The sequence below is a fragment of the Aptenodytes patagonicus genome, chromosome 7, assembly GCF_965638725.1.
Source record: "Aptenodytes patagonicus chromosome 7, bAptPat1.pri.cur, whole genome shotgun sequence".
Classification (NCBI taxonomy): Eukaryota; Metazoa; Chordata; class Aves; order Sphenisciformes; family Spheniscidae; genus Aptenodytes; species Aptenodytes patagonicus.
In genome coordinates, this window is record NC_134955.1 from 56086705 (window position 1) to 56109500 (window position 22796).

General features: G+C 41.3%; 2 protein-coding genes across 8 annotated transcripts in view; one reads left to right on the plus strand and one right to left on the minus strand.

The window, feature by feature from the left end:
* Positions 1-406: 406 nt before the first annotated feature.
* DDX24 (DEAD-box helicase 24) lies at positions 407-16383 on the minus strand. Its single transcript, XM_076345348.1, has 9 exons — positions 16264-16383; positions 15135-15875; positions 11675-12052; positions 9844-9997; positions 8941-9456; positions 6720-6795; positions 5926-6114; positions 3329-3458; positions 407-1558 (listed from the first exon to the last, which is right to left on the minus strand). The coding sequence occupies exons 2-9, from the start codon at positions 15856-15858 to the stop codon at positions 1323-1325; spliced, it is 2403 nt and encodes an 800-aa protein (XP_076201463.1). The 5' UTR covers positions 15859-15875; positions 16264-16383; the 3' UTR covers positions 407-1322.
* Positions 16384-16494: 111 nt separating this feature from the next.
* Positions 16495-22796, plus strand: part of PPP4R4 (protein phosphatase 4 regulatory subunit 4) — a 90034-nt gene continuing 83732 nt past the window's right edge. Inside the window, exons 1-4 of one of the 7 annotated variants that reach the window (XM_076345353.1) lie at positions 16495-16697; positions 19087-19218; positions 19873-20106; positions 22621-22688. The gene's annotated coding sequence lies outside the window, so the exon portion shown is untranslated. Of the gene's footprint in view, positions 16698-16804; positions 16891-19086; positions 19219-19872; positions 20107-22620; positions 22689-22796 lie in introns of those variants that run through there. The other 6 variants (XM_076345355.1, XM_076345352.1, XM_076345351.1 and 3 more) reach the window with 6 other exon arrangements.

Sequence of the window (22796 nt, forward strand, 5' to 3'; positions counted from 1 at the left end):
GTAATGCAAGGAAGCAAGAGAAAAGCCCTCCAGAGATAGGGGAGTAGGGGGGGCCCTTCAATTACTTACATAGATAAAAGAGCAAAGAGTTTGCTATTCTCACACAACCAGCACGTGGTTGGAGGGGGCACTCAACTCCATAGACAAATTTCTCTTTGACTAGCTGAGTAAACTGATGCCTCCTATCACGGCAGTGACACTGGTTCTATACTGTATGAGACACAAAACCTCAGCCTGATCTAGAGCTGGCAGGTGAAGGCTCCCTGTGCTCCCACCACTACAGATCCCACTGCTATGTCTTACCTTTTGGGTGCTTTTCCCTTCTCCTTGCATGCTAAGTGCAAACGGCATCAGCTATGAGGTATTTAGAAATCTCAAGTGATTGAAAACAGATGCAGGCTTTGGGTTTTATAGCAGATATAATTTAACAAAAATTCAAAATATATTTTTCTGACATATTTTTAACAATAGTTTTAAAAATTATTTGTCCAGGTCAGGTTAAAATGATTTAAAAGCATAACTATCAGGAAGCACTCTTCAAAAGTGACATTTCACAACATCATAATCTTTTCCATTAAAGCAAAGGTCATGGTTCTAACACGTTTTCAAATACAAACTTAACTCCAAATATTAATTAAGAAAACACTGAGTAGCAACACTTATTCTTCAAAAATCTACACATCTCCAAAGGTCAGTCCTAGCCCATTGCCACCTTTACTTTTTTTGCACATTCTAAAACATATTAACACAGGACTAAGGGAATCAGACCCAGTGGAGAACAGAAAGGAGAAAGAAAATTGGGAGAGATTTCCATAACCAGAATTGTAGACCTGCTGGTAACACTACCTGTAATTGCTGCCTTTCTCACTGAACTGGCTGCAGTAAAAGCCAAACCTCCTGTTGTCACCAGCTCAGATTGTACTAAGACTGTATACAGCCTACCTTCCCCTTTCCTTTAAGGACATAAAAATTCAAATCAAGTTTTATCATTAGAGTATGCCCACAGTGAATTTTACCCAGTAACTTTTACCCATCACACAAAAAGAAGTAATAAACAGAACTATTTCAAAACTAATTAACTTCTATTAATACAGAGTAAGAAAAAATAAGTAAGAACGTGAGGAAACAAGATCCAAGACAAGATTCAACAGTAACTAACTGCACGTTAACAGAGCAAACATTTTGCTTTGTGCCTGCACAACCAAGACACAGGCAACATCCTCTGATACTACGTGTCTTCTAGCTGAGTTCCTTCATAAGCACTGACAGCCTTGATACGATTGTCCTTGCTTTTGTCGCACTGAGTGATCTTGCTTAGTTATCTAATTTAATTTTATTGATTTCTTCTTCTTGGCTGCTTGTTTGGACACGGTACCCAGAGCAGATTCTGAAATACCCACTGCTGTCTGAGGCAGGAGTAGTTTTCCAGACTGTGTTGGGTACTTGGTTTTCATAAGGACTTTAAACAGTGGCTGGGACAACATATGTTTTAGTTGTTTTTTCATCCCCTTCAGCATCTTTTGCTTCTGGCTTTCTTCTTGCTCACTAGCTTTTCTTCCTTGGGGCAGAAATCAAAAGATACAGAATGTTACAAGAGAAGAACTTGCATTGACCTCTTTCACCAGGCTTTTGTAGTGCTAGGGGCAGATGCTAATCTCATCTTTCTCTCTATAACAAGGTCACACAACTCCCATACAGTCTTCCAGTCATCTGTGACACTTTCAGATCACCCAGGCTATCCACAAGGTAACAAGATCAAGAAGAATCCTGACTACTGAGTAACTATACCCCAGGTATCATTCTCCTAAATCATTCAGGTGGCTCTCAATCCAGAACAGACTCGGGAACAAAAGGAAAGGGAGCCCAGAAGATAAGGTATTAACCCAGGGCTTCTAGCTCAGGCAGAAGCTTCTTCTGTGAATTTCATTACTTTATGCATGCCTCATTTCAGCGCATGTAAAACAGGAAGCCCTTTCCTCCTTATACATAAAAAACAATGAGGTGCTCAGATTTAATAACATAGAAGAAGGGCATAGAAAAGACTGGAGATAGTTAATATGGTCAGAGGCCTGAAATGGAGAGAATAAATGAAATCAAGGTTGCTGTAATGTAAATTGAAAGGACATTACTAAATCCTTTGTAACAGAATAAGAGGCATTTCATTTATGGGAGGAATGACTGAGATTTTAATTGGTCTCCAACAAGCTACAGAACAATCGGAGACTGAATGCATTTTAAAGCATGAATCTGGCAAGATTCTAGGTGGCAATTACAAAGTGCTTCACTCGAGAGCCACAACTTACTTGGACTGGATGTGCTGTTTCGAAACTCATTTGAAAGCACTGCATACTCAGATTATGTCAAAACAAGACAGCAGAGTGCTAATTATCTGAGAGCGCTCCTCTGTTTGGACAGAGACGTTTAGTGCTTGTTTGCAAAGTGGTTGAGAACAAGCTAGTCCAGCCATGAATAAAGGAAGGAAAAAAATTAATCTGAACGTGCTTAAAAATTAAGGCATCTGCATATTTAGCAGCTAACAGGTTAGAGACATCTTAAGCTGAAGTGACCCAGGCAGCACTGCTATTCAGCATGCCCTCAAAGAACTGGTAGGAAATCATACTTTCAGCTCCTAAAATTTGAACACAATGTGGCATTTTACAGTGCATCTAAGCAGTGCAAAGCTTCATGGCACTGAACTAACAGGCACCTGTAATTGCACAGCTGTACACATTCTCTCAGGTGCAGGCTGCAGAACATTTAATTTTAAAAATGTAAGAAATTATTTACTTCTAACACACCACCAAAAACCTCCGCAACTTGAATGTAAGTATTGGCCATTTAGTCCACACAACTCAACCTACATAAGGCTCACATAATTTTTGGTGTTTGCTAGTGTTTCCTGGGTGTTCCCACACAGAGCTGTCAGGCTCCTGTCCTGCTGCCTGACTACAGGGGGGTGGGAGAGATAAGCCGAAGTGGAGAAACTGCTTTTTCTTTGACACAGAGGGGACAAGACTCAAGCAGGACATACTGGGCTGTTAGATTACCCTAAAATGTTTGCCAGAAGCTAAACAGTTCTTGTCCTACGACACGTGGACTTGTCTGTGACTTGCCGGAATTGTCATACCTCAGTTCCTCAGCTCCAGCACTATCTACTGCACAATCATCCTGAAAACACCAGCAACACCACGTACTAAGTAATGACACTCCTTTCCTTCCCCTTCTGCCCTGCAAGTTTTAAGAGTTCCTCTGCCACGGTGGGGCTTCTTCTGGACACCAGTGCTATGGGACCAACTGAGTATACCCATAAACAAATATTTCTACTTGCCCATAAACATGTCATCATCAAGATCAATCTCAAGAGCCTCTGCAGCTTGCTGGAGCCAGGAGTTGTGTTGCTTTGCTCGACTGTTGAAAAATTCTGCCTTCTCAATCTGCCGCGCCAAATTCATCCGCTCCTGCAACAAAAGTACATTGTAGACATTATCATCAGCTTTAAACGTGGGGCACTTCAGCAGAATCAGTGTTTGAGAGCATGCATTACAATGCAACTGAGGTGCAGAGACACTTTTGTTCCCTACTGCTGTCCCAGCAGATGCCCCACATAATAAAGACGTCATCATTTGCTAAAGTGTTTTCCTTCTTCAGATCCATGATAGCATCTAACTTCTAAAACATCTCAACTACTAAACATGCCTGAATGTTAACTCCTCAATCTTTAAACGAATCACTACAAACACTTGAGAGACATCAAGGACAAATCATGATTCAGATACCAATCATTTCCAAGTTACATATTTACATAGTACAGCTGGATCTTAAAGTTACTAGTCTCAGCAATAAGGGGCAGCTGCTAGCTTCTTCCCACTCTGAAGTAGTAAGCTCCTGCAGGCCATATGGAAGGAGCTACTCATGTTTTCAGAAATGCACCTGATCTTGTTTAGGCACAGGACAAAATGTCCTGTAGTTCTTCCCAGCTGCACACACATGGAACAAAGATGTCCAGCAAACCTAACCCAACCCATAGCCTTTCAGCTGGGCCAAGCTATCTTAAATACCTAATTCATTATGGAAAGAAAATCTGCACTAACAGTAAATAATAATCAACCCAGCAGCAAGTTCTGCTGTTTGGAATGTGCCTGTGGTTGCACAAAAAAAATCCTGGGCAGGACACCCTGACCACCCCAATGGAATAGTCTGGTGCTACACACTAAGAGCATCAGCCAGAACTGCCAGGATAATTAAAACGCAAAAAGAGAGGAAATTAAACTTGCAGTTGACTAATAAAACAAGTCAGTCACTTCTCCTTAGATCATTACAAGAAATTTTAAATAGTTTTTTCCATCTTTGTAAAACTTGACTCCTCTTTTGGTCTCTCCTCTACCCTGGTTCACCAATTCTATTCCTCTAAAGTGTGAAATACCTTCAGACTTTTCCTGAACTTCAATAAAGGCATGCAGAACCAGGGAAGGAGCGTGCCAAAGGGACAGACTTAAGAACCAGGAGCACTATTAGTCCCAACTACAATGGCTTTGTGATTAAGCCCAGGGCAAAGTGTAAATGAGACCTGACTATATGAAGGGCCTAGGAGGCTGGAGTCCTGTAGTTACAATTACAAAGACATCTTTTCTGGGGAGAGGAGCACTATTATGGATAGGAGAGAAGATCGTGAGATGGTGGCAGGAAAATTTACGTGTGGAAACAATATTTATTTGCCCGTTAATTGACAGAGCATGGTAAGAGCCAAGAACTACTCATCAAGAAACACAGAGGGACCTCTGAAGAAACAGTCTGAAAACAACAGATTTCTTTCAGTAACCAGAAACATTTGGTGGGTGGAGGGAGGCGGGGGAAAGATGGAAGAAAAGAAAAAAAAAATTCTCTTTGTTACTACCAAGAGGAGAAAAATGAGTCTGTGGAAGCATTTCTTTGATTTTCTTCCTCTTTCAGAAAGCTGCATCTCCTGAAAGATTCACACTAAATACCCCATCTGCAGCAAGCCTGGGCTTTGAAACTTGCTGAGATTATTCGCAAGGTGAGGATACCGCTGTTGCTGCTGGGGTAGATACTGGGCTCAGTCCAAGCCAACTGGATAAACATGAACCAGAATACCTTAAGGAAGATATCTGTTGCATTATCTGTTTGCGTTTTTCTCCTGTTCTCAATGACTGTGCAATATTCAGACACTCCAACCCCAGCTGGATTCCTTTTAAATGCAGTATTTAAATATGTCCCATTTGTACATGCCTGATGTCACCCAAACTGTTAAGAGAATGCTGAGACATCAAATGGCCTCTTGTTCAAGAAGTAGAAAATCTGTGGTGACTAGATGCTTTCTAAACTATATTGTTTTGTAAATCGTACCCATCTTGTGAGTTAGTGAATGACTGAATTCTCCTTAAAATGGGCAATAACCTAGAAAAAGGAAACATACCTGGTTTGACAGGGTTCAGTGGCAGCCATGGACTCACAGTATAGGAACTTTTAGAAAAGCAGACAACTCATTATTTCAACTGAGAAGAGGCAGATGAAGACCACTGAAGATCCCTGGACCTGCTACTGTTCTCGTCTGTTCCTAACACAAGAGGCTTTAAACAACGTACTTAACAGAGCCATCCCAGCTCCCCAGCCACAAAACATACTCGCTTCCCTGTACTGTTTTTGGGAATCCAGTCATGAGCAGCTCTACATAACAACATGCAAGAAAAAAGTGATGTTTATGTTTGAACACCTTTCTTGGGCCAGTTATTGAGGAGAAATCACAAATATTGCTTAAAAAAAGATAACGTGTGATTAACTTCCTTTTCAAATCCACATCCCGAAGAGTAAATTTCATCTGAAACGTGGAAAGAATGTGATGAGTAATGCAGTAATGTAAGTAAGGAAGCAACTACTCGAGCTGTAAAGAGATTGTTGTTTCTTTACCTTGACAGAAGTCATGCACTTGGTTTCAACTGGGAAAAATGGCAGCTCTTCACTCTTCTCCAATGTTTTATAGATTTTCCTAAAATTGATCAAGTCATCAGGGCCGATAAGCAATAGGCTAAGGCCTTCGTTGGCAGCTCGGGCTGTTCTGCCACTTCTGTGTACGTACAACTCAGAAGTACGAGGAACCTGCAAATATTCGGAAAAAACATGAAGCCGGCCACGGAAAGCTAGCAGCAACCTGTCATGCTTTGGCCAAGAGGTTGCCAGAGAATATTGTTTTTTATATACACATGGTACATTGCATGTAACACAGCTGAAGGTAAAGTAAAAGATAATGTCTGGAGACACTTTTTGTTCTCTAGTCCAGTATTCTTCCTTGCACAATCTTTTGTGAGTCTCTCCTAACTTCTGACCCTCTGCCATTTCATTTGCAAAGCCAGAAAAAACTGTATGCGTCCTCAGAGAAGAGTTATAGGGCTGAGTCATGTGACAACTTTGGATATCAAAATTAAGCAAAAAGCAAGGAGAATCATATCTGTTATGTCATTTCTCATATATAATCACACATTCATGAAGTGCTGCTACCTACCACAGTCAGTCACTGCAGCAATGAGATCCTTAAGTACAAAGCACTACAGGGCAGTTAAATTAATAATGATTAAATCTCTATACTTGGGACTATACTATACACAGGACTGAGAAGCACAGCTTTATCACGTTCAGGGTTTGGATCAGCAAAAGCTTATTTCAAAACCAAAACAGTAAAAGCAAAAACATGAAAAATATTTAACCTGATAGTGGATGACATGCTGCACGTTGGGAATATCAAGACCACGAGCTGCAACATCTGTTGTCAGGAGGACACAGCTGAGAAAGTGATAACATTTAATGAACATAAAATTGAAGAGTAAACCATCTGGCAAGGAACATAAAATACAGTGACCTAGAATTCTACCACAGCAATTTAAGGAACAGATTTGTACTATATCATCTGCTGAAAATATGCTATTTGTTTGCCCTTACAGAAAACGATACCCAATATTACATCAGAGGCAGTCTTGAAACAGCAATTCTTAAAAGAAAAAATGCAAATGTTACCTTCAGCAGGTCTATTCTGTTTCCAATAAAGAAATTCACTACCTCACTGGATCCTGTTTTCCTATGCTTTTATTCTCTCCTAATTCACAGGAACGCTAGCACAAATCGCTATTCAATGACCTAATCCAACCACTTGGCAGGGGGCTATGCTCCCCTTCATTACATTTCTCACTGCTCTGCCCAGGCTGGGTTTAAAAATATCTTTAGCTTGATATGATCATACCATTAACAACACAGTTGATCTTTTGGCAGGACAGAAAGGTTATTACAAGTTTCACCAGTTGAGAAAAATCACATTATTAACATTATAGATTTAATTAACAGCTTTTTGGGCTGAAATATCTTCTACCAAGTTGCACTCAAATAAGTTCTCTCAGTAAATTAAAAGCTAGAAATATAAAGGGGAGGGATTCTGTTCTGACAATTAGTATTTCTCCTTACCCCTAGAAATGAAGAACTACTCAAAGAAGTCATTCTTTTCTATAAACAGTCTACTACAGAGACAAAAGTCTCCCTAGGGCATGGAACAATTCATTTTAAAAAAACCTCCCAGCAACTGAAACGAATTACTTGTAGGTAACACGAATCTGTTAAGATTTTATGGCATCTGACTGCATACTTTATTGCTACAAGGTTCAAAGCAGAAGTAAACAGAGAAAATTCTACGGTTTGCAATCTGCAGGAGGCTGTGATAGATGGTCTCATAGATTTCTTCTTGCATTCAAAATCTACAGTCTCTGAAAATGCCCCGTCTGGCCTAGGCCAATGTTATCGATACTACATTTTGCCAAGGGATAGTGCAGATCTATCATGGCAATTCAACCTCTGTTTTCCCTGCCTATTACCAAGGTACAAATTCCCACACAGTCAGACAGCACGCAGCACTTCACAGCAGGACTAAACTGCGAGCCTTCTGGATTATGGAAGTACTGAGACCACCAACCTCCTCCCAAAAGCCATCCCAAAGCCAGCAGCAAAACAGTAACTCTTAAAATGGCAGGACAGGCCTGCCTGGGTAAACCTGACTGCCCACTGCTCCTGAAAGGCACAACTGCCCCTTCTCTTGCATTGCTCTAGGATACCTTGACCCTCAGGAAGCTGATTCATCTAATGAAACCCACAAAACCCTAACCCAGCAAAAAGTGGTTAGTTTTCTGATGGCTTAGTGAGATGAACCAACTTACAGAAGAATCAAATGAGCTGTAGAGCCAGGGCACAGGGGCAGAGAGGTGTGCAGGATGGTTGTAAAAGCATATGGCTGAAAATGGGGCAAATGACAGCTCTTTCAGCAGCAATGAGCTGCCAGACCACAGGATAATTCAGGCTCCAAGGGACCTCAGGACGTCTCTAGTCCAACCTCCTCCTCAAAGCAGGATTAGCTATAAGGTTGGACCAGGTTGCTCAGGGCTTTATCCAATCGAGCCTCAAAAACCTTCAAGAACGAGCAGCCTGTTCCAATGCCTGACTGTCCTCACAGAGAAAAAGCTCTTTCTTATATCCAGCCTGAATCTCTCGTTTCAACTTGCACCCATTATCCCTACCAAGCAGCACTGTGAAGAGCCTGGCTCCACCTTCTGGATAACCTTCTTCTAAGATATCGGAGGGCTGCCATTAGGTCCCCACAAAGTCTTTTTCCCAGGTGATATAAACCCAGTGCCTTCAGCCTCTCTCCTTGCAGAGCAAGTGCTTCTTGACCATCTTGGTAGCCTTCCACTGAACTCGCTCCAGTTCATCACCTCAACCATCCTGTGAAACCTCACCCTTAATCGTTAATAACCTGGGCTCATGAACAGGGGACTTGCATCCCCAGCTGACTCCCCCAACCTGCTCCTACTCTAACAGAGCTGTTTCCTCTCCCCACTATCCTTTACATGATTTCTTTTCTTCTCTGCTGGAAGTAGAAAATCAACTCACCTGTCCCGCTCAGCAAACCTTTCCAGGTTTTTCAGCCTTTGCTTTTGGTGCATGTTGGCATGCAAAGGAAGAGGATCGCAATTTAAGATTGTGAGGAGAGAACTGAGGCGTTTTACACAGTCTATGCTGTTTGCAAAGACCATGGTTCTTCCTGGATACTGGAGAAGAAAGTAATAGAGATAATAGTCCTTCTCGTTTGTGTTACAGTGGATTCTGGTTTCTGTCAGAGTCTCAACAGTAGCCTCTTTCCTTGTTAAGTCTATCACTTTGGGTTTGCCCTTTATTCCTACTTTTTCCATTAACAATTCTAGTTTGGTCTTCTTGTCCATCTTTTTAGCATTCTTTTTTTGTAAAACTCTTGTGGGAGTCTGATGGACTAAAGTCAAAGTGGCAGAAAAAACAAAAGTCTGTCGTTGAGGATTATACTGTGAATCATTTAAAATTTCCAGCAACTGAGACAGCTCTAAGAAGTGACCTTTCTCAACCATTCGGTCTGCTTCATCAATCACAAGGCACCTGTCAAATAGAAAACACACAGTAAAAATACACTTGTGCAGATAAATACAAATCTGATACACTTCAAAAGAACTTTTCCTGCGAAACACATAAGGGAAGTTCTGCATATAAAACCCAAAGGAACACAGGTATGCCGGGGTAGCTACAGCAGCCTTCCACTTTTCTTTCTGAAAAATCAGATTTCTAAAGGAAAAATGAGGTTTTTGCTATTGGCTTTACTTGACATTTCCTTCCATCAATATAACCACTGTGCATTTCAATAAAACACTCTGGCAAAGAAATAAGTGATCTTACATAGTCTAAATTATTTAATCAGTTAGTAAACATAATCTGTATGCAGTGATGCCTAGTTCAGTATCCAGCAGTTAGTCTAAAAGGCACCTTTACCTGAGCTGCCGAAGATTTGAGAGATGTGGGTGTCTCTCTTTAACTAACTCCCACAGACGGCCTGGGGTTGCAATTACAATTTCTGGCTTTCGATTCAGTACACGTTCTTGCTTCTGTGCAGCCATGCCTCCAACTAGAATTGCAGTCTTAATACCTAGAACATACAAATAATAGTTTTTAATCTCACTAATTTATCAGTGAATGTCTTTACATACCTCCACTCAAAGAAGTATTTTAAAAAGTCTATACTGCAACTTGCAGCAAGCATTTTGGCCAGGAAACTTCAGGGGTTTTATACAACACTGAGCACACAGCAACGCCCTCAATTTTACAGAAAAATCCTCACTGTAGTTAGACGCCAAAAATAAAGCAGTCTTTCTTTTAGTGCACCTGTCTTCCAAATGCAGGAAGAATCATTTATGTCCTCCATAGCTGTTAGCTTTGTTTACCCATACTTCAGAATCTCATGTTTTGTCAATTATATCTGCATGAACAAGCATTTTCCTGTTACGAATAACCAGCGGGCCCCTCCAAAAATAAGACTGTGAAATGCTTGCCTTGCTAATAACTGCTCATTTGCTATGGAATAATCCTAACAAGAATGCTCCCTCCCAATCAATGATTCTCTGGACTGCACAGTAACGCAGTGACTCTAAGTTAGCTTTAAGCAATTTGCTCAGATACTAAAAAGAGTTTAGCTTTGGAAGCACAGACTCCACACATGGCTTACTTCACTCTACTTCTTCAAAGAATACACTGGCCTATGACAAACTCCATGCTACTGTGCAAGTATCCAAGCTACCACAGATCTTTCTTCCCTACTACTTGTGGAACCCCATGCTTCCAGGTGGGGGTTTTTTTCAAAGTGAGTTTGAGACAATAAAACCAGCCCACCTCAAAATGTATTTTCTCTTCTGCTGCAGCAACTATACATCACTTGGGCAGCAGATTTTTTACACACAAATAGCACTGCTCCTATCAGAACTGTACTGACATAAATTGATTATTTCAGGCTAGGAGTTAAAATTAGCCTTGTAATCAGCTATAGACTGATGAGCACAGCAGGACGTATAGACAGCAAAGGAAGATGTGCTTGAAAGCAGTTCACTGTGCTACATATCCTCTTTAATAAATAAACAATTACTACTATTGGAGAAGTGGGAAGTTGTTTCCCAATTCTCCCATTTTGAACAGTTTCACATCCTCAATCATTCACTTAACAGATGTGCTGACCCCTGGTTTGGAAGAGAAAGGAACAGGATGGAATTGCTTTCATCAGGCATGTTACCCAGCAATATGCTGTGGCCTGACTGCTGTAAGAGGTAAGTCAGACAATCCAGCAACGCCTTCTACCCTTAAAATTTATGGCCATAATTTCTTTTTTTGATAGATAGAGCAAAATGATATACATAGATATATCTATTATCTATATAGATTGATATATCTGTCAAAAAAGGAAATTATTAAAAAAAAAAATATATATAATGAAATTATTTTCCATATACAACCTACATCATCCAAAACCAGGACAAAGTTAGCTGTGGCTGGGTATCTAGTACTGATTCTGCGTTGCTAAAGCATGAGTCAATAGCTATTTGAAGGAAGAAACATTTTAAAGCAAAATATCCCACGTTAACTGTTTACTTCCACATGCATCTCACTGAAGAATCTTAATGCATTTCACAAATATTAGTGACTACAAACCCTAACCCTTCAAAAGCCACCCCAATTTTATGATGCGGAAGAAACTGTGGCACACATTCTGGCTCAACACCAATGCCAAGATCCAAACCCAGCGTAATCTGGGACATGGCCTGTGGGGTCTACATACCTGTAAACTTTGCAACTGCATCGATGTGGTGTTTTACTTGTACAGCTAATTCTCTTGTGGGAGTAAGGACCAGTCCTAAAAGAGGTCTCTTTTTATGGGAGCCAACAGTATGTGTCTCGTCACCAGAATCAAATTCAAAATTTTCCAGCACCTTCACACAGCCTGTTGTGAAAGATGCATCATCTTCATCTCCACTATCTTCAACCTGCTGATGGGCCAGTTTTTCTGCTTCATCCTCATTTTCCCATCTTGTTTCATCATGATGCTGATGGGACTCTTTAGAAACACTGTCATTTCTGGTTGTTGAGCTATTTGATTTTTGCCACTGCAGCACAGAGTGAATCATTGGAATTGCAAATGCAAGCGTTTTGCCGCTTCCTAAAAAACCAAACAAGAATAATAATACAGACTGACAAGTCATTTATTTGAAAAGATGAGAAAAGCAACAGCCAATCACACACTTTTCTTAACACATACAGTTGTAACAGACACAAACTCTTGATCTTTAGAAGACCAGAAACTTGCAGCAATAGCATCTTTTCTCCTGTTCCCTTTATACATCTCCTTGAGGTCACCAACAGCATACTTCCTGGGGAACAGGTATTTTTCCAATCTCTAGCAGGTCAGGCAGATTCATTTGTTCTGAAACTGGTTTTTAAAAGCTGCAGTTGCAGCCAAGATATTTTTAAAGAACTGTATGCCCGTAAGGAGAATACCATGCCCTAATTGACAGTTCTGATCAATGTTGTCCAAATAAAGGAATAGCAAATGAGGCCAAGGACAAACTGGAATGTATTTGAAGGATTCGCTTCCATCTTCAATTTACAGTACTGTGTTTATGACTTTCTAAGAAACTGTATTTTGAAATACTCCACCATCTAATTTCCTGATCTATCACCAGCTCACATTTTTATAATCAAAACACATAAATCTGATTTAAAACAGACAATCCACTTTGGAGAGAAGGGGGCTGTCAAATACAAAAATGCTCCCCTAACTTTAATTTCAGGGGTTCACTGTACCAAACCGCAAGTCACATCCCTGCCACATACTCCCTTCTGAACTATCTGTCACTAATAAAAACGTTAGGAGAAGCCTGGTAGCACATCCACCCCAGCTAAGATTCTCATAAATATCAGTTCATTGATCACAAAAGCAGCATCCAGAGCACAAGACACTATTACACCATTCTTGTAACAGGCCACTGCTGGGAAGCAGTCCTCTGGAAATCTCATCTCCATTCCTTGAGCACCGTTTGTCTGTATCACAAATGGTTTGCCAAATTCAGCAACACGGAATTTTGCCTGTTTAGGGAAGAACCTTAATATTAGTTAATAAACAGCTAAGCCCAGTATCCTGACCAATACTGCTGCAAAGTCTCCTCGCACCCACTCCCCCACCATTCTGCATGTCTGGGAGGTCTCTTCTGACTTCTGCACTTGAAGCAGAAAATGTTTACAATCTGCATTTGCAGAGCACTTATACAGTAAGATTCTGTATTACCAGAACATCTGCTTTTAAGGTGAAGAACACTGCTGATCTTCAATTAAATGTAACACAATTTGGCTGGTGCAAATGTCAGTAATACACCCAGCTAGATTATGGCTGTGATAATCAGGACTATTCTGCAGGTACTAGATTCACCCACAAATTAAACAAATAATCACCTCACAGGGCACGTTATCTTCACAACACACAGATCACATACCATAGCCAGGCCTGCAAAACCAGGAGAAAAGTATATCTTGGTACCCTCAGATACTACAGCTCTGGCTAATTCATGCTCTTTTAAACGGTTTTAGATTGTAAGATTTTACAGAGATAAAATTTGGTTCCTTAACCAAAAACTTCACTAGTTCTACATGGTAATGAACAGAACTGGTTAGATCCACCGCAAAAACAACAAGCCTTGACATTTCCTGCATCTGATCTCCACAGGGATCTACCGCCGTATCAAAATCTTGCCATTCTCCCCTATGTTGCCACCAAAAAGGGAAGATGAATAGCTGTTTCACCTGTCACCTTCCTCCCTCAGGCCCAATGCTAAGGGAAGCTGTAGGATGTAGAATAAAGAACTGGAGAGTTTCAGCCTCTCCCAGCTGCAGCACTTCCTAACAGACAATTGTCCATATCTTCTCACAAGTTTCTGCAGGAACACCGATGACCCACTAGGCTCTCTGGAGAGAACCTGGCTTTCTTTCATGGAAGAAGAAAATAAATGAGCAAAACGCAGTCCTACTACCTCAAGGTTATGCAAAATTAGACAGCAACAACACAACCTGCTACCAACCATGCTTTCTATTCTGCAGCTAGAGAGGGATTTGCTTTCCAGCACTGCCAAAATGGCACATTTTTGCAGCACAAAAACACCATGTAAATTTTCAGTTCCATTTTCGAAAACACTCCCTGAAGGGTTTTCTAATCTTATTAAAGCTAATAGCACCAGCCTAGCTTCTAATTAAAATAAAAATGCAAATGACTGCGTATCTTATTAGTTACTATACTTTCATGTTTGAAAGCAGTAAATGGCTTTACAAGACAAGCAGTGAGATAAGGCAACTGGAACAGAAGAAAAGAATGCAAAAGAAGCCTTTAAACCAACACAGCTTCCAACTGTGCTTCCTATTTTTAGTTTTTATGGGGAAAAAAATGTTACACTACTAAAGAAGACAAAACTTCAAAGGTATGAGCAGCAAAAAAGTTAGAGGGAAAGTAATGCTCTGAGACTTCACAGCATTGTTTAAGTGAAAAAGAAGCTATAACAAATTTCACAAAGGCTAGCAATGCTCAAAGACAAAGGCATGAGCTGATCACAAGCTGGACAAGAGACTGTACCTCTCCAGTTAATGGATCAATGTAATACTTTAAGCACAAGCAGTGAGAAGGGCTGGTGACAACGTACAGGCCAAGCCCAGAGACAGGGCACAGGGTGGGCCTGTTTTGCTATGATAAAGGCCTAGGCCATATTCACAATGCCTAACACTGTGCCTAGTATTTATTTGCCACTCCAAGCTAGTACTGAATCACCTTCAGAGGAACCTAGTTCTCTGCTTTGCCTTGGCATGGGGACATCCACAGAAGTTAGGCTGTTGGAACATGACTCTGTTTGTTTCAACAATTCTGCCCTTTGCAGTGTATTGCCTTACAGTTCCCAAACTAGGAAACAATTTGAGAAACAACAGAAAAAGAGACTTCTGTCAAAAGCATAAAAACTCATTGAGACTTCAAAGCTTTGCACATTGTACTTTGTAAAGATGGAACATCCTGCGTTTGTAAGTTACAAAGTTTTAATACTTCACAATGAATCACTACTAATATATTGGATACGCAGAAGATACCAGCTCTTCTCCTAATATAAGTGCTTCTTCTGCTACATGTAAAAACTCGTAACAATAAGCTGCACTTAAAGAGGGGAGATGTGAAGCTCCCAGCATATACAACCAGTTTAACAGATTTGTACCTGTTTCTGCAGCACCAAGAACATCCATATTATCCCGGATGGCAGAAGGCAAGGCTAAGGCTTGAATAGGAGTTGGAGCGCTAAACCCCAGGTAGCTTAAGGCTCGCAACACTGGTTCAGGTACAAACAGGTCTTTCCATGCAGACACATCAGCTTTGTGATCAGTTGAGGCAGATAAAACTTCTGTTGTCCAGTTTTTAACTTTTTTAGAAGTAGTTACTGGTGGAAGAGCTTCTTGAGCTTGAGAAGCCTTATTTTTAGCTACCTTCTTTTTCTTTGGAGCATCTTTTGTGCTTGAAGTGCTCTCAGCCACATGTCCATGGTCCTCACAATTTGCTGCTTCGATTATTTCATTGCACTTTGCCTCTTTATCAACCAACACATCCATTTCTGTTGCATTAGGATCATTGCTTTTATCTGTTTTGCTTCTCAAATCTTTGTTTTTCTTTTTCTTTTTGGGAGGGACGACGGGTTCTTCCTCCTCCCCATTGCCTTTTTCTGAAACACTCTCAGCCTTTCTCTTCTTCTCTTTTACTTTCCCCACTTTGGTAGAACTTACTAGTTTGTACTCTGTAAGTTCCTCCAAGCACACTATATCTCCAAACTCCTCATCAGCAAATAGATTGGGGTCGATTTGCACAGTTTTCCATTTTCCTATTACTTCAATGCCTTTTTGTTTCAATTTAAAGGAAGATTTAAATCTCCCTCCTTTTTTGGTCTTCATTTTTACCTAAAAAGAAACTGGGGGGTAAAAAAGCAGGGCATCAGATCAAAACAATGAGGATTACGTTCATGAATTCAAACACACGGGAAGGCAAGGCATAATTCTTTTCCTTTGGGGCAAATAATATGAACGGCCTTAAGTGTGACTACAGCAGGCCAGGCCTACAGCCTCGCTCGTGTAACAGCTCCGGGGATACAACTAAAATCGCCGGAATAAGTCCCCGCAGGCCGCGAAGCGCTCCCGCCCCTGCCTACCCCGGGTACCACCCGCCGAAGGCCCGGCATGGCCCGGCGCGGCCTCCGCTGCCGCACACGCGAGCTCCGGGCACCTGCCGGGATCCGCGGCAGGCCCGAGGGGCCCCCCCGACCTGCAGCCCCGGGGCGAGGGGCTCCCCTCAGCGCTTACCGCGCTCTGCGGCCCCAGGACAGACAGGAACAAACAGCGACCGCGGGGCCACCGACAGCCGCCACCGCTAAGGCCGCCGCCCGCCTCGTGCGCTTGCCGGCGCCGCCATTACCGCGTGACGTCACCGCGCGGCGCCCGCGAGAGCGTTTCCAGGGGGCGGTGCCGGGTCGGCGGGAGGAGGTGGCGTGCGCATGCGCCCCTGCGGTGGCGGGGGAGCCGGGGGGGAGCGCTGATCGCCTGAGGGCGGCGGCGGCGGCCCGGTGTCGGGGGCTGCCCCGGTCCTCGTTCCCTACTTGTCCCCGTGCCGGTGGCTGGCTCTGCGGGAGCGTCCCGGGGTGCCCTTTCTTCGCTGGCCGGGCAGCCGGCCCTGCGGAGCAAAGGGCTCGAGGGCAAGCGCCTGCGGTAATCGGCCGGGTTTCCGCGCCGCCCGTCAGGTGCGCCTCGGCAGCGAGGGGAGGGTGGTGCCTCCGGGGGGGCACGGGGCGCCCTGGCAGCCTGCTGTCTCGGCTCGTCTCGTCCCTCAGCGAGAGGGCTGGCTGGGGACGTGCGGGGCGGAGGGCGGTGTTGCTGGCTGGGCCGTGCTAAGAGGTGCCGTGCAGCCGCCGGTGTCTGCTGTTTCTCCCAGAGGTAAAGCGTGCGTGCTGGTCAAGGGCGAGGGTTGTTCTCAGCAAGGCCTTAATTTAGGTGCTCTAACGTGGCCCCTAAGAGTGCTCTAGACTCCCTCTACGTTTGGCTATATGATGAGCTTAAGGACAAGCTTTCTAATGTGTAGGCAACTAAACTGAAGGAATGAGGATGCTCCCTCTTCTTTCCTGTTTTTGGGTTACTGGAGAGTAACGTCTGCTTGCTGGTGTTACTATCAACCTAAATTCTTACTGCAGCCTACATTTTAAACAAAGCAAACAGCAGGCTAGCTGTGGCTTGCAATTCCCTTGGACTGACGGTGCTGGTCGTGACAGCTACTTCACCAGCGTGGAAGAGGACATACCTTTTTTTCTAATCGGGCACTGCCTTTATCTTTCACAAGTGCATTAGTAGCTATGGCACTGTTTGCATAAATAATACTAAAATGTAGATTAGACATACTGCTGCAGCCCTGACAAAGAAGGAATAGGAAAATTTGTTTACGTTCCTGCAGCTGAAAATTTTCTTTCAAAATATAATCAACATCTCTATAGTTCATTTGTGTATTATTGTGTGCATAATACATCTCATTTAAGAAAGAATGCATAAAGGGCCTCTTAAATTTCAACTCTAAAATTAGCAGCTAAGGTTGAATGTCATCAGCATTGCTCATTCAATTAAAAAACTTGTTACTCACGCTTGCTGATGTGTTAATGTGTTCTTTATTATTCCCTGTTTAGAAGAGTATTGTGGGTAAAGTAAAGCAATTTGGAGACAAGTTACAAACAGCTATAGAAGCAAGCATACCACTGAGGTCACAGCATGATTTTTTCTCCTGTGTGATCAAGTGCTCTTTGCAGCTTGATCTTTGTGTAGGAAGAGGACGTCATAAATGATATACTACAATAATGGAATATTTTTATTTCTGCTAAAAGATTGGCACATGCTCTGAACAGCTTATTTTGCTATGAGACATGGGGAAGAGAGGAAAAAACAGGAGCTTTCAAGGTGGTAGAGACCAGGACAGTAGATTAAGGTGCAATTACAGCAACAATTACAATTACTTATTCTCTGTGGTATCTGCAGGTGCTTCTTGGTTCTGTGAGAAGATGGGAAAATGGAGGGTTGTGGGTTTTTGGGTTTTTTTTAATGTGTTAAGGCCAAGGGCAGAAATAAGCATATTAAATGTTTTCAAGGACAGTTTCAGTTCCAGGTAATCATCGTTAATGATCTGCCAATGCGCAACATGAGGAGTTGCTTCCAATTCGTATCCTCATGTAAGCAAGGCTAAAGGGCATTTGATGCTTTGTCCTCATATTCTGTAAGAAATTAGTTGAAATCAGTGAGAGTCCCAAAGTGAGTTCAGAGAGCAGGATTTGATACGGTAGCTTTAACACTTCAACCAGTAAACCTTATTTATGTAGTACTGAACTGGAGATAGCGATGACTGATAGTGCTAGCTCGCTGATAGGAGCTGTGACTGCATCTTCATGGTCAAGTTTAATGAGGGGTCTCAGCAGTCTATGCATTCCTTCATTAAAAGTCTCTTTCCTTCCAGGTTGCGTAGATTCAAATTTATAAGTGACAATTTTGCTAGTTTACTGTTTTTCCACTTTATCTCTTTTTATTTTACTGGTTATTAGCAAAAGCAAATTTGCAGAAGAAGAAGAAACTGATTACTTTCAAATTCTGATGTGGCTGACTTAATGCTGATCCCGAATAAAGAGTAAAAAAAAAAAAAAAAAATTGGACAGGAGAGTTCTTAGCCATTAATCTGTCCTTACATAGTTTCAGAGTTTACAGCTCTGTCCTGAAATAAAGATTTACAGGGAAATGACTTGCGAAATTATGTTGAATTACGCTTTTTAATGTAATTACGGACATATTTCTACAGGGCATAGGAATATTCTTATTTTTTTTCTCAAGAATCCATTTGTGGATTCAGCTGACTTTTCTTCTTGATCAGTATTGAGCTCTATATACTATTTATAGACTAAGGGACTGAATTAGAGGCCCTAAATCTTAATTTGAAAGAAGACACGTGCCTATTTGTAATGAGCGTGGAGGTTCAGAACAGTCTCACCTACATAGAGGTGCCAACTCTTCTTACTGCCATGGTATGAACTGGTTGTACAAGAGGCATTAATTTTCTGAGTTGCTTTGAAAAGGGATAACAAAGGGAACTAAACATTCGCTTAGTTTTAGAATAACATTCATCTTCCTGAGCCTTTGTAACCTGGAAGTGACACAGCTTTGGTATGTTGTGACAAGGCTTTGTCAACAAGAAGTGCACATTTGTGTCCTACCAGAGATTTGGCTGTTACACTCTTGGTAAGTACAAGTCCATTATTGACAGTGCAAGGCAAGCTCTTGGTTAAAATGCCAATGATAAAGGAAGCAGAAGTCTGCTTCCCATCCCCACCCCCCAAGACTTCTTTAGATCAACAGTTATTTAAATACCAGGAAATTGTGAATTGAAGATAATAACGTATTAATAATAGTTAAGGAGTCATGCCGTTTGTGTCCTTGCATAGCTCACGTCAGTACCTACATATTTGATTATTTTATCAATAATTTCCAAATGATTTAAGCCAGTATGTCTGAGGGCCCAAGAGAATTTGAGGGGTTTGATGTCTTTATTACAGAACTTTAGCTGACAACAGATCCTTCTGTCCTTCCCAGCTGTAAACTTACAGTCCTGCAGATCAGTAGCCCAGAGATCATGGTTTGGTCCGTACTGTGCAGTATTAGATATTAGATTTTTATGTTTTGTCAATTAATATTTTGATGTTTTGTAAAATATAAAAGATTTCTCCTAAGGTAGGTCAAGCCAGAGATCTTTTTGATCAATACCTTTAATTTTGGGTATTCGGGTAGCTGAATTCAGCACCAGGAACAGTTGAATCTGCATGTGAGCAACTGATGTAGGCTTTCACTTAGTAATCAATTTCTTTGGTTTCTCTCTTGTTTTTTTGTCTCTCACAGGAAGATCAGTATCTGCTTAACTACTGATTTTAATAGCCATTACTGGTAATAAAAGAATGTCACCGTACTGTGATTTATATTAATACTCATGGTGCATTTTGCACATTAAAAACATGCAGCCACTGGCCTGTGGGGTACCTGATGCCTCCTGTGCTTTGCAGGCTGTAGAATTTGCTCTTCTGTCTTTTCTGGCATGACAGATGAGGCCCGTCGTCCTGGACCTGAAGTGGGAAGGTAAAATCTTGGTTCTCTTGGGCTCAAGGCCTTTGTTCTCATATTCAGAAGTTCTGGAATATCGTTCTAGCACTGACAGGATCTTAAGACACAGCACCATAAAAAGAATAACTCTGGGAGATGGGTTGTTAACTGGAGTTTTAGGTTGGGTTCTTCTTTCTGTCTTCTGCAGCATTCTGGAACATTTTTCCTATGTTTCTCCAGTTTATTAGTTCTCTATTGTTAAACGTCATTTGAAAACATATACCCCTTTGCCTGTGCTGCCTTTTTTTTTTCCTCTCTTTGTTCTTTCTTCTAACTTCGCAGATGAGTTGCTTACTTATCTCTCTGAAGCATTTTTGGTATATAGTATGCTTTGTCAAAGACATAGTGCTGCTTCGTCAGCTAATGCATTCACAAAGCCAGGAAAACAAGATAATCTCCAGGCATGAGATTTAAGAGTACGGGCACATTTAACTCCAGTTATAATAGCAAAGACTTTTTCAAGTACAGATATATCAGGGTGAAGATTTTTCTGTGTGATTGAAGAACAGCAAAGACACCTTCATTTAAGACGAGGGAAACATTTGCCATCGTTGCAAATGCAGTCAGATGCAATAGATACCTCAGAATGTATTTTGAAGGGAAGAATGATAAAGGAAGTTATGAAGATAACAGGAAATTAAATAAAAGGCTGTATTGGTTAACCAAGGGGAAATGGGAAGTCAGGCCATGTCACTTGATGGGGCAACTGGTGTTCTGGGCAGAAAAATGAAGTTCATCTAATCTATCTGGACATCCTCAAAATATTTTTTTATATGAGAAATGATTAATAACAAGGAATAGGAGAGAACTTTGAGGTGAAAGGAGTTGGCTAAAGAGGAGGGGAAATGCATGTTTCATTTGGGGGAGCACATTGGCGTGTATATTGATAGATTAACCTATCAGGTATATGGAGTTTACTCAAAGAGTTTCTTAAATTCTTGTGAACTAATCTTACTTCATTAATAACTGTGATACAATATTAAATTTGCTGATGACACAGTTATTAATACATAGGGGAATTGTGATATCAGGCAGATTGAAAGGACCTCGAGGACCAGGATGATTGGATGAATTTACTCATACAAAGTGCAGCACCATTCAGCTAAGGCTAATAGTGAGAATTTATACTATGAAGATGGGAGTTAATTAGTTTTAGATCACTGTGGATGAGAATGACCTCATGTGTCAATTGATCACAAGATAACTGTGAGCTGCCAGTGTAGTATATTTGGTAAACTAATTCCTGTACAGACAGTCATTCTTCACAGGAGGCATTACTTCCTGGAAATTTTTATTTGCAGTACTATATTCTGATCACCTTAATTCAAGAGAGGTGAAGTCAAACTGCAGCAGATGCTGAGAGGACTGCTAGGGTGATCAGGGGAATGAAGAGCCTGTTTTAGGAGTGAAGACTAAATGCTGAGCTTAGCTCGTTTAACCCAGGATTAGAGCAGGTATGACTGCAGTCTTTAAATACCAGGAAAGGAAAAATAATTTAAAGGACAACACTGGCACAAGAAGAAACTCGGTAAACTGGCCAACAGTAATTTTAGGTAGGAAATCTGAAGTTTCTATGGCAACCAATGAGTAAAGAATACTTGAAGGCAAAAAGTTGTTAGTTTTAATAGAAAGTTTGACATGCGTATGACAGATAGTGTTCATGGTTGTCATAGCAAGGAACCGGACTCATCGGCTACCTCTGTGTTATGAATATAGCAGTGCCAGTCTTTGGCTCTGAGGCAGACCATCCTCCGTACTGGTAAACTCTCTCAACCTCCCGAGTTAGGGCGCTTGCATCCTTACTGCCTATGGGGAAGTGTCTGGGCTGGCGCTAACCCAGGGAACCATGTGGGAGAGTGCAGGCTGGCCTTGGGGACCGCACTGGCAATTCCACTGTGTGAAAGATTGAGCTCCAGTCCCTGTAGCGTGCCCAGTATTGTTTAATGTCTTACTGGTTCCAGAGATGTTTTTCCTTCCCTGTTCATTGTAAAGAGTTTAGAAAATTCCTAGTAGAATATGCTATAGACCTCCCTACTGACATACTGATGGCACTGAGATTTTTGCCATTATTGTTCCTATTTCTGAAATGTAAATAAATTCTGCTTTATGTGGATATTTGAAAAAAAATAGTAAACCTGGGCAAAAAAAGTGTTCTTTTTTTACAATAGAAAATAACTCAATTAAACTTCATAAAGTAATTTGCTATTAGATCCTACTCTCAGGTCAAAAATCCGACAAATAACTGGAAGATATGAGGAAAAATGGCACTTACTATTTGCTCTGTTGTTACTCTGTCTTTGTGCATGTGCTATTAACTACTCTTGGACAGAGGGTAGCAGATTAGACACTGTAGGAGGAGAACATTACTATTTCTTACAGAAAGACATGAAGAATGCAGTGATTGCACTATTACAAATTTTGTATATTATGTAAAAACAAATGTAAGGATCTTTTCTGTGTTCTTGTAAAATAATCTTTTTGGTTTTGTAGATCTTATTGGAGGGTAGTAAGTTACAGGAGAGAATATGGGAGACCAGTTTACAGACGACGAAAGCACAGTGAGTACATTCCAGTGTTTTTTCTTTTATACCCCTTTTAATTATATAGCTGTTGCAACGAGATGACCAAAGTGGCAAAAGAACAATCAGAAATTTTCTGCAAATGAC